This window comes from Theropithecus gelada, chromosome 3 (assembly GCF_003255815.1).
Source record: "Theropithecus gelada isolate Dixy chromosome 3, Tgel_1.0, whole genome shotgun sequence".
Classification (NCBI taxonomy): domain Eukaryota; kingdom Metazoa; phylum Chordata; class Mammalia; order Primates; family Cercopithecidae; genus Theropithecus; species Theropithecus gelada.
This window is the reverse complement of record NC_037670.1, coordinates 126298299-126310517: the sequence shown is the minus strand read 5'-3', so window position 1 is coordinate 126310517 and position 12219 is coordinate 126298299. Positions and strand designations below refer to the sequence as shown.

Below are 12219 nucleotides of genomic sequence, written 5' to 3'. Positions count from 1 at the left end.
AGAACATGAATTGGCAATTACCTTCTTGGTTTAGATACCAATTTTATGTTGATTTCACTTCCATTTGCAAAACAAAAACAGTAGATAAATCCATTCTTGCTTAAAAAAAAAAAGAAGACTAGAATAAGAAAATACAGTCATTCCTTGGTATCCACGTGGGATTGGTGGATATCCTGCCCTTCTACAAATACCAAAATCCGAGGATTCTGAAGTCTCACAGTCAGCCCTATGGAACCTGATGACACATAAAGTCAGCCCTCGCCCTCCAGTTCTCCAAAACTGTGGGTTCTGCATCTCAGGAATATTGTATTTTATCTGCAGATGTGGAATGCATGGATATGGAAGGCCAATGGTATCGCCATTAATAACATCAATTAAAGTCAGTTAATGTTCACCGTGCAGACCATATGCACTTAGACTACTCTTTGTGCCTGAGTTGTGAACTTCATATAAAGTTTAAGATAAAATAGATACAACCCTTGTATGCAAAGTAATATCTGAGCTGAAATATGAAATCAAATAAATTTTGATGTGAGGGTTTTTTGTTACTGAATAAAAACTAATATATTTTGTAATGTTTTGCTGTCTCACTGTCTTTTGAGGGTGTATTTGTTGTTTTAGCAAAAAGTATCAATATACGGGTTCTGTAGAATCCTTTGAGTTGGAAAGGGTACATAAATTGTATTAATGTCCAAGAATATCTTGATTTCAGGATGCCCCTAAATCGGGTACTAGTTGCAGCTCTCGCTGTTCAAGTTCCAGACAGGATTCTGAGAGTGCAAGGCCAGAATCTGAAACAGAAGATGTGTTATGGGAAGACTTGTTACATTGTGCAGAATGCCATTCATCTTGTACCAGTGAGACAGATGTGGAAAATCCTCAAATTAATCCATGTGTGAAAAAAGAATATAGAGACGACCCTTTTCATCAGGTTGGTTTATGGTTTTGGCTTATGTGGAGCTATCAGTCAAGCTCCTTTGAATTTATGTTCAAAATTTTACAGAGGTGAAGAAAAAGCTTACATTCAAGCTTATATTTCTATAATTTTTTTTCTTTTTATGTGAGCTGTGGTCTGGCTTCATCAAAACATAGAATCTCAGTACTTACATTGTGGTTATGTATGTTCCTGAAAGGTTATTGGTAATTGGAGTTTTGTAAGTCAAATCGTGTGTTAGGTGCATTAGTACTTTCTTACTCAACATACTTAGTGGCCAGATGCATGTACACCTTGGTCTAAACTCCACCTATAAGATTATATTCACAAATCTACATCTCATGAATATCAAATTTGTATCTCCAAGTGCCCATAGTAATGCTATCCAATGGAAATATTATGAGAGTCAGATATATAATTTTAAATTTTCTAGTAGCTTCATTAAATTTGTTTTAAAGGGGAAATTCTAATATGTTTTATTTAGTCCATTATATTCAAAATATCACTTTAACATATAACTAATATGAAAAATATTAATGAAATATTTTAGATTTTTAATACTAAATTTTCAAAATCCAGTGTAAACACTTAGAGCACAACTCATTTTGGACTAGCCACATTTCTTTTTTTTTTTTTTTTCTTTGAGATGGAGTCTCACTCTTGTCACCCAGGCTGGAGTACAATGGCACGATCTCAACTCACTGCAACCTTTGCTTCCCAGGTTCCAGCGATTCTCCTGCGTCAGCCTCCTGAGTAGCAGGGATCACAGGCGCCCACCACCACACCCAGCTAATTTTTGTATTTTTAGTAGAGACAGGCTTTCACCATGTTGGCCAGGCTAGTCTCGAACTCCTGACCTCAAGTGATTCTCCCACCTCGGTCTCCCAAAGTGCTGGGATTACAGGCGTGAGCCACCCTGCCCAGCCGTACTAGCCAATTTCAAATGCTGAATAGCCACATGTGAGGAGAGCATAGGATGTCTTTATTTGAGTGTCCCACCAATACCTCAGATTTAGCCAGTTCTCCCTCATAAATCTGTTTTTCTTATTCCATTCAGAATTTTGGTGAATGACCTCTCCATTCATCTACCCACTAGTCTAGAAACTTGGTGGTCATTTAAAATTCTTACTGGGCTTCCCCTTATCTCTCTTATCCAACTCTTTATCTAATCCTGTCAGTAAAACCAAGTCAAGTCAGAAAACTAGAGACAAAAAAAGAGAACTTTCAATCTGATAAAAGGGTAACGCATAGCCATCAAAGAACCTTCTGCTATAACAATACCAGAGGCTGGGTGGCTTAAACAACAAACATTTATTTCTCACAGTTCTGGAGCCTAGAAGTCCAAGATCAGGGTGCCAACATGATTGGTTCTTGGTAAAGGTTCTCTTCCTGGTTTATAACAGCTGTCTTATCCTTGTATCCTTACATAGTAGAAATAAGAGAGCTCTGGTCTCTTTACCTCTGTCTGGTTTTGGTTGGAGTTAGACTGATTTAAAGTCCATATTAAAAAGCAAAATATCAAGAATAGCAAAAACAATTTTGAAGAACAACAGGGATCATTCCCTACTGGATATAAAAATTTAAATTAAATTTAATACTCTTAAGATAGTATGATATAGATACATAAACATATATACCAATGGAACAGAATAGAAAACCCAGAAATAGACCTGTTTTTATAATGGATCACTAATATGTGACATTAAGTGGCATCACAAATCAGTAGAAAAAGAACGGACTATATGGTTGTGAGTCAAATGATTATACACATGAAAATTTATTCCAGATAGTTTCTAAAGCATTTAGAAAAGCAAAACTTTAAAACATTTAGAAGAAAATACAGGAGAAAAATAAAATATTTGTTACTTCAGGTTAGAGAAGAATTTTTAAAAACAAGTTATAAAAAGCACAAACAAAAATGGAGAGATAAATTTGAATATCTTAAGATTTAAAACTTTGGGCATGTTAAAAGATGAGCCACAGGCTGGGAGAAGATATTTCCAGTACATTAACTATCAGAGTGTTACTACATACAGGACATAAAGAACTCCTACAGATGAATAAGTAAAAGACAAATGACTCAATAGAAAAATAAAAGGATGTGAAAAGACAACTCCCCTGATGACTAATAAAATATAAGGGAGGATGATCAGCCTTGCTATTAGTTGGGGAAATATAATTAGAACAATTAGATACTATTTAATATTGATCAAATTGTCAAAATTTAAAACCTGATAAATTACAATGTTGGCAAGAATGTGAAGAGAGAACTCTAATACTGATGTTTGTTTGTACAGCTACTTTGGAGAGCAGTTTGTCATTATATAGTAAAGCTGAAGTTCCGTATATTCTAGGAGCCTTTCATTCCACTTTAGAATGAAACTTTAGAATATAGGCACTATCATTGTATTGTGCGTGATAGTGAAAGTTGAAAATATAATAGCCAATAGTAGTGGAATTAATAAATAATGGTGTGTGATAAAACAGTATACAGCAGTGAAATGGAATGAACTCGGCTGCATAGATCAACATGAATAAGTCTTTTTGAATATAATTTTGAATGAAAAAGGTAAGCTGCCATTACTTTAAATAACCCTGTCTCTACTAAAAATACAAAAATTAGCCGGGCATAGTGGCAGGCACCTGTAATCCCAGCTACTCTGGAGGCTGAGGCATGAGAATCACTTGAACCTGGGAGGCAGGGGTTGCAGTGAGTTGAGATTGTGCCATCGCACTCCAGCCTGAATGATGGAGCGAGATTCTGTCTCAAAAATAAAATATAAAAAGGATGGCTATGAATGTTTAGAAAAAACCAAGTGGTAATTAGAAGGGAAATTGAGCTGAGTGTTTTGGTGTTTACTCCCTAATATATGAGATATTTGAAAACATTGATATACACAGGGGAAAACCGGTAGGGAAGAATCAAAGAGGTACAGGAGAAAATGTTGACTGGTGGAATGACGTTTCTTAGGATTCTGGAGGGGAGTCATAATCAGGAAGCTTAGCATTTGACAGGAAGAGGAAAACATTCTCTGCTGAGATAGGATAAGGATGAGTGCATGCAGCAAGCAAGGTGGTAAGAGAGTTATTGCCTGATGATCTCTTTTCTGTGAAGTGCAAGAGTCCAAGGGATCTACTGGCAATAAGGGAGATGATACAAGAGGAGGCTTTTGGATGGTGGTGAAGGCTTTAAGTTAACATTTGTGGAGAGTGGAGGAAGGAGACAGAGAGGGAGGGAGAAAGGGTGGGGGCGGGGGGGGTGGAGAGAGAGAGAGAGAGAGTGTGTGTGTGTGTGTGTGTGTGTGTATTCAAGCCAATGAACACATCAAAACAATCATACTACCTTGCCACATTGTTGAGGGTCCAGCTGGAATCTGAAACCATGAATTTGTAGTTGCCTATTCTACACAGCTATGTGATGTTTTCTGGAATGTAGTTGTTACTATATCTGACATTTAATAAGCATTTACTTATGCCACACACTGTGCAAAGTAATCTAGCTGCAGTATCTCATGTATATAACCTTCACAACCTTTGGTAATGTAGTTTATTTTCATTTTACATTGCTCAGAGTTGAGTAATGTGCCCAAAGTCACACGGAGTAAGTGCTCAATAAATAGTTGCTATTCAAGGGACAGGAGACGGGATGATTGAAATGGTGGATCTGGTAGGAGTCTAATCATTAGATTGTTAAATCGAGAAGGCAATGAAATCAGGAAGGGACTGATACATTTACGGATAGGTGTGTTCAAGGGAACAAGTGTTTTAGAATTGAAGGTTTGAGAGACCAGTTAAGATGGGAAGTTGTAGTAGATTCCTTTCAGAAGTAGAGCAGTTCGTATGGTGACAAGGTCTAGGGTGTGGCTATGGGAGTAGTTTAGAGTCCTTGGTATTGAAGAAATGAAAAAACAGTGAACAATCCATGAAAGCATAGGGTGTTGAATGAATCATCTGCATATTCATCTAAGTCACTGAGACTAACAACTGGAGGTAAGACTGCGGGAAATGCCTGTGAGCTATTTTCCCAGAGATAACTGTAAGCAGCATAAAAGCAGGGACCGTGTGTTTTTTTGCTCAGTGTTGTATCACACAGTGTGAGGTACACAGTAGGTATTTAATAAATATTGAATGCCTGAAACAAAATTAAATTTTTTCAAAACATGCCAATTCCAGTGCTTTCTTAAATGATATTAAAAATTGTTTTATGATGTCTATGCAGAGTAAATTGCTCCTAAGTCTGTCACATAAAATTTGTTAATACTCTACTCTGTATATCTAATTATAGTGTCTTAGGCTTATATTGTTTTTGCTTTTAGATTAAAGACTTGATCTTACTCAGATTTTTAATTCTCAGGTTTCAAAAAATAAGCTCATGCTTTTAGATTTACTAGTAGCTAAGTAATGGAAATTAGCTCCCTTTACCTAAAAAGCTACTAGTTTTTTTCTTGTTTAACCAGTCTGTGCTAGGTTTTCTGCCTACTATACAGATAGAAAAATCCCTTCTCATGAGAAAACACTGAGCATTTGAATTAGTATATTCTAATCAGAATATTCCCAAATGTATATCTTTGTTTTATTTTGTTTGTAAATAGTAATTGAAACATTTCCACAGGAGAAAATTTTTCTCCTCTAGTCCTTCTCTATAGCTGAATATATACTAAAATATAAAGCTATATTCAGCTGAAATTCAGTTTTTAGTAAGTGTAAAGCTTAAATGGCTGCATTCCCACAGTTGGAAACAACGAGTATGTGGTTGTCATGGTGAATTTATTTGAAATAAAACATGCCACCATTTAAGCATTAAGGTTTTCAGGTAGTTTTGAATGAACAAGGAGCAAAGCAGTTGAGATTTTAAATAAGGATAAAGTATAGTCATTTTAAAAGTTCTACATTTTTGGATCTGTGATGCTGTCTCCAAAGGAAAAAAAATTTTTTAAGTTCTAAATTTTAGTTTGAAAACATATATAGCGGCCAGGCACAGTGACTCACGCCTGTAATCCCAGCTTGGGAGGCTGAGACGGGTGGATTACTTGAGGTCAGGAGTTCGAGACTAGCCTGGCCAACATGGTGAAACCTTGTCTCTTATTAAAAATACAAAAATTAGTCAGGCATGGTGGTGGGCACAGTGGCGGGCACCTGTAATCCCAGCTGCTCAGGAGGCTGAGGCACGAGCACTGCTTGAACCCGGGAGGTGAAGGTTTCAGTGAGCCAAGAACTGCACTCCAGCCTGGGTGGTAGAGTGCGACACAGTCTCAAAAAAAAAAAAAAAAAAGAAAGAAAGAAAAGAAAAAGAAAAACGAAAATATATTTAGAGTAACCTATGTGATAAAATTATAAAATGAAATTATTTGCTCTGATGTTTTCCCTGAATCTTTTAAAAAAGTATTTCATGTGATGCTATTCTCCACACTGCAGACATGATTCAACAAGACTGTTTTTCAATGTACATTTCACACCGACACACACATAGAGAGAGACAGAGAGAGAAAGAGAGAAGTATAGCAGTCTTTTCAATTTATTTTTTCAAGTTTCTAAACACAACATTGAACATGTAATTAACTCTTTTAAAATTCACCAGTTTCTAGTTGTTGTCTTCTCTTTTGCCTTTAGGCTTTCTAGAAATATTGTGATATCAGATGCTGGATAGAGTAATCGGCAAGGTAGCTAGATGTAAAAGGAGTGCTTTTGGAAGGACGATGAGAATGTCCTGATTTCCTATTTCTGTCTCTAGATGGGCTTTCTTGGTATTGATATATTCCTTTCTTCATGTAATTAGGAAGACGTTAATTCACTATTCCAGACTGAGAGTTTAAAAAAGTCTGTAAATCAGTGGTTGAAATCTGTTGGCTCTCAAGCTTCTTTCCTTCTAGCTTCTTGCATTTCTTGTTTCTGGCTTTTTGGTTCCATTATGCTTAACAATTACAAAATTTCTAGAGAAAGTTTGATATATATTTTGGTACAGATTATTTCTTTCCCAAAACAGAATATTTTGTTTGGAGATAAATGAGGAAATAACATTTGAGAAATTAAGTTGGTAGTTAATAACTAGTATCTTAGCACTCTTCAGGACCTCAAGTAGTGAAATGTATATCATGAAAGTTAAAGTATATTAAAATCCCTTATCTCTGGAAAAGATAAAAATTTCCCACCTCTGTTTTTTTACATCATTGAATTATTATTATTCAACTTTAGTTGAAATTAATCAATGCAACTTTAGTCCCCCAGAGGAAAGTGTTAAAAGTTTACAAGAAACTGTTTTTTTACCATATTTTAATCACATTTTTGTCCTCTAAAGAATAAGTGTACCTAGAGTAGATTCTTCTGTTCGTTGTTAGAAGTTATATTTAACTAAATATTTTATAAAATTTGAGGTTGCTACGAATGCCAAAACTATCGTTTTTTAAAAATGTGGGAAGTGGCCAGGCACTGTGGCTCACTCCTGTAATCCCAGCGCTTTGAGAAGCTGAGGTGGGCAGATCACGAGGTCAGGAGTTCGAGACCAACCTGGTCAACATGGTGAAACCCCATCTCTACAAAAATTACAAAATTAGCCGGGCGTGGTGGTAGGCGCCTATAGTCCCAGCTATAGCAGAGGCAGGAGAATCACTTGAACCCGGGAGGTGGAGGTTGCCGTGAGGTGAGATCACGTCATTGCACTCCAGCCTGGGTAACAGAGCAAGACTCCATCTCAAAAAACAAAATGTAGGAAGTATATGAGTCCTTTAAAATATGCTAGAAATACTGCAATATAAACAAGCAAACTCATCTCTATCTGGGTTTAATCTTTTAGTGTTACTTCTCCTCTTGAAGTCTGATTATATAAAGGTTTAGTGTTTCATTAATCTTGTTGCCATCATTAACTGTTCTACTTTGGGGCTGGGTGCAGTGGTTCACACCTGTAATCCCAGCACTTTGGGAGGTAGAGGCCAGTGGATCACCTGAGGTCAGGAGTTAGAGACCAGCCTGGCCAACATGGTGAAACCCCGTCTCTACTAAAAATAAAAAACTTGGCCAGGTGTGGTGGCACATGCCTGTAGTCCGAGCTACTCAGGAGGCTGAGTGCTTCAGTTTGTAATATTTGCTCTATCTGAAAAAAACAAAAAGTTAGACTGGTCCTTTGGAGAAATGCTGGATTAAAATATCAGAAAAGTAACTAAATCAGATATTAAACATTAAGTATATAAGGAAGATTCTTTTTCGGGATAAGACTGTAGCACTATGTAGTCTTTCAGAGAGATTCAAATCTCGGCTGTCATATTCTTTTTTAATGAATGATCATAAGTTGAACAATGATTACTATGAACAAGTTGATATCCATTTGTCTTTTAGCATTAGTATATTGCAACTATGTAGACTGATTGACAACTAAATACTTTGCTGACATGTTTTAGTGTATTTTTGAACATATGTTGACTAATACTTGTTACAGAAAATTCTGAACTTGTACAGTCGTGTAACTTCTTATGATATCTGTTCAGTGTATATGCTAATTTTAAGATAGAATTTTAGTGTTTTAGAGTTGTGTGTATAAATATATTAGCTATGCACAGATCTACATATCTCATTTATAAAACATGATAAATGTATTCACCAATTTTTATTTTTAGTGTCATTAAAATTGTATGTGTATATAGAGATATATATACAACTTTATATACAAACATTTTATTTGTTAAATGTGATCATATATTTACTTTTTTTTTTTTTTTTATAGAGTCATTTGCCCTGGCTCCATAGTTCCCACCCAGGATTAGAAAAAATAAGTGCTATAGTATGGGAAGGTAATGATTGTAAGAAAGCAGACATGTCTGTACTTGAAATCAGTGGAATGATAATGAACAGAGTGAGTTTTTAAATTTTATTCTTGTAGTTCAAGGGTAAGACTTAGTGATTATCTGTATATTAGATAATTACTGGAATGTTATACTAGTAATCTACTGACCTCATTTCTTCACCCTGAAAAAAGAGTTATATGTGTATATTTGTTTCTGTCTGTGATTTAAACAGTGATTTGTCACCAAACCGCTCTCATCTTCTAGTGTTTTCACTTATCTGACCTAGAACAGATGATACAATCTACTTTTATGTTATTCATTCTTTTGAAATTCAGGAGCTTGTAGATATATACAGGTATTAATAAAGACTTTTCTTTGGTCTAGAGATTGTTGTTACAAAAACTTTAAAAATAAAATAATTAAAAAGGTGTATGTTTCTGTATCATTCTTACTGGTTCATTTGTTTAATAGGACTTAAAACATGAAAAAATCAAACTAGTAAATTTGCATTCATACTTGCTTGCCTGCTTAAATATATAGAAGTAACTCAGGTAGCGGTAAAAGTCTTGAGTAGTTCAAAGAAATCTGATCCAAATACTGTGGATTTAAATTTTATTTTCTATTATTTCTTTTTTCAGATAATTGCTGATTTTTAAAATATGTTGATTTCTCTGGACTTGTTTTTAACTTGCAATTTCTAAATTTCTTTAGTGCATTATTATGCTAGAACTCTTCTCCACACTTTATGTAAGACAGGAATGAAAGTAACTGGGTCTAGAAATTGATAAAACTCCCAATATCATACTGAGATATTGCTCATACATATCTCAGTATGAGCAATTAAAAGCAGTTGACTGGGAAGTCTCTGGAATCTTGGATCTAGTTTGTGCTCTGTAACTTAATTACCTGTGAATTGGCAGATCACTTAATTTACAATAGTCTCATTTATCTAATGTATAATATAAAAAGTTGGCTACATGATAGTTAAGATCCCTTTTAGTTCTGCCAGTCTAGCATATTGGAAACTCTTACATTGTCCCATTACCTAATTTCCTTTTTTTTATTTTTTATTTTTAATAATCCCTTCATCTTTTTCCCTTCTGTTTAATTTCTTCTTCCTTCTATCATCTCTCTTCTAAAATGCTTCTAGAGTTTAAGGAGACACTTATTTATATATTGGACTATTCAAAGAGAAACATAAGTGGCTGGGCATGTTGGCTTATGCCTGTAATCTCAACACTTTGGGAGCTAGAGGAGGGATTATCGCTTCAGCCCAGTAATTAAAGACCAGCCTGAGCAACATAGTGAAACCCTGTCTCTACATCTCTACAAAACCCAAAAAATTAGCTGGGGCCTGTGGTGTATACCTATAGTCCCAGCTACTACGAATGCTGAGTTGGGGGGATCACTTGAGCCCATGATTGCGCCACTGCACTCCAGCCTGGGCAACACAGTGAGACCCTGTGTCTGGGAAAAAAAAAAAAAAGAAAAGAAAAAACCCTGAGGTACGAATGTATGAAATAAGTGTAATGCTGAGTTTTTTTCTTTAATGAACTGAATTTAAGTGGATATGAGATCTCATTCTCTTTAATATTACAGTATTTGTGAATATTTCTAACTTGAAATAATGAAATACATAAATTTTTTTTTCAAGATCTAGATAAGACAGTCAATCCTTTCGCCATCTACTTAGTGAATTAGAGATCTGATAATGAATTGTTTTTAAGATCTGAAGAATTAATGTCATTTTATGTGTAGTAGGCTCTCAAACTTGAATGGGATTCAAATTACTCATATTAAAATGAATATATTTTAACAAATTATTTCATATTGCTATAAATAATTTTACTGTAGATAACATTTATGGTATAATTTTATTTTTCTTTTCTCTCTCTTCCCCTGGCTTCCTCAAGGTGAACAGCCATATACCAGGAATAGGATACCAGATTTTTGGAAATGCAATCTCTCTCATACTGGGTTTAACTCCATTTGTTTTCCGACTCTCTCAAGCTACAGACTTGGAGCAACTCACAGCACATTCTGCTTCAGAACTTTATGTGATTGCATTTGGTTCTAATGAAGATGTCATAGTTCTTTCTATGGTTATAATAAGTTTTGTGGTTCGCGTGTCTCTTGTGTGGATTTTCTTCTTTTTGCTCTGTGTAGCAGAAAGAACTTATAAACAGGTAGGTATAATGTAGACTTCTGAATAAGAATATTTTATCGTTTTCATAATATTAAAAGTATTCCTGAAATACTTTATTATTTCATTGTCATTTTTACCTAATTATTTTTCTATTTTGCTTTTATAGTACCTAACCAAATAAAATCTTAACAATTCATATTTTGTTGATTTTTGTTTTTCTGTGGTAATCTACTTGAAAATTAATCCTCATCTTAATCTTTTTTAGCGATTACTTTTTGCAAAACTCTTTGGACATTTAACATCTGCAAGGAGGGCTCGAAAATCTGAGGTTCCTCATTTCCGGTTGAAGAAAGTACAGAATATAAAAATGTGGCTATCTCTCCGTTCCTATCTTAAGGTAGAATGGGAGTGATAAAAGTAGTTTTAACATGCTGGCCCTTTCTGATAGTTCCAGTTTCTTTATCAATATATATTTCTCTCTAGATGTATAGTAACCAGCTTTTACTCATTCAAAAGCTGAATTAGAGATTTTGTTTCTACTTGCCTGGTTGTCACAAGCCAGCAGAGGGAGCCCATTACTTAGAAAAGAATTTTTAAAAAAACTAACCAATGAGTTTCCTCACAGAAGGGACCTATTACTATTTTAAAATACTAGTTTGCAATTCAGTGTCATTCTTTTCATGTCATTGTTTTCCTTTAAACTTTTAAATAATTGTCCTAGTTGTGGAAGTATGATGTAAAAACTCTGGAGGGAAGAGGGAAACATCTAAATTGGTTTTAGGAAAACGCTTTTTTTCCTGAGGATTGCTTATTGCATTAAGTAACAGTAGAATGTCATATATGGAGTAATCATGCAAGTTCAATGATATTTATTCACAGCACTGTCTATATCTTGGTAAAGTTGACCTAAAGACCAATTATCCTCTGACATACCTAGATCTTTAATGCTTTATATTTTGAAATAATAATGAAAGAAGTAAAAAAAAAGTTTGCCCTATTTATCTACTCTTATATTTAAAAAATTAATTGTTCTGTTTATTAATTTAACTTATTAAATTTAGTCCACTTAGTGTCACTGCTGCAAATTGGCATGGATATTTTTTTCCTATGACATATCTGTTGTATGGAGGGATGAATCTGATCTTTGTTGCTTGAATTCATCCAAAATTTCCCCCATTATCAACCCTAAGCAGGTGTTACATTCTTTTGTACATTGATTATTTTATTCAGTAAACACTTATTTATGTTAACCGTGTGCCATTCACTGTTGATGAGATGAAAGCCCCTACCGTCATACCTAAGCTTATACTTCAGTGAGGGAAACATGAAAGCCCAGACCTAGGAATTATCCTTGTTTAATCTCT

The 12219-nt window shown here is 34.8% G+C and overlaps 1 protein-coding gene across 3 annotated transcripts in view; it reads left to right on the top strand.

Moving 5' to 3' along the window:
• The window catches only part of PHTF2 (putative homeodomain transcription factor 2), a 163849-nt gene that overhangs the window by 136237 nt on the left and 15393 nt on the right, over positions 1 to 12219 (top strand). For all 3 annotated transcript variants that reach the window (XM_025380417.1, XM_025380418.1, XM_025380416.1), the window contains 4 exons: positions 713 to 931; positions 8649 to 8777; positions 10623 to 10895; positions 11121 to 11252. In XM_025380417.1, coding sequence (XP_025236202.1) covers positions 713 to 931; positions 8649 to 8777; positions 10623 to 10895; positions 11121 to 11252 — 753 coding nt within the window. The remainder of the gene's footprint in view (positions 1 to 712; positions 932 to 8648; positions 8778 to 10622; positions 10896 to 11120; positions 11253 to 12219) is intronic.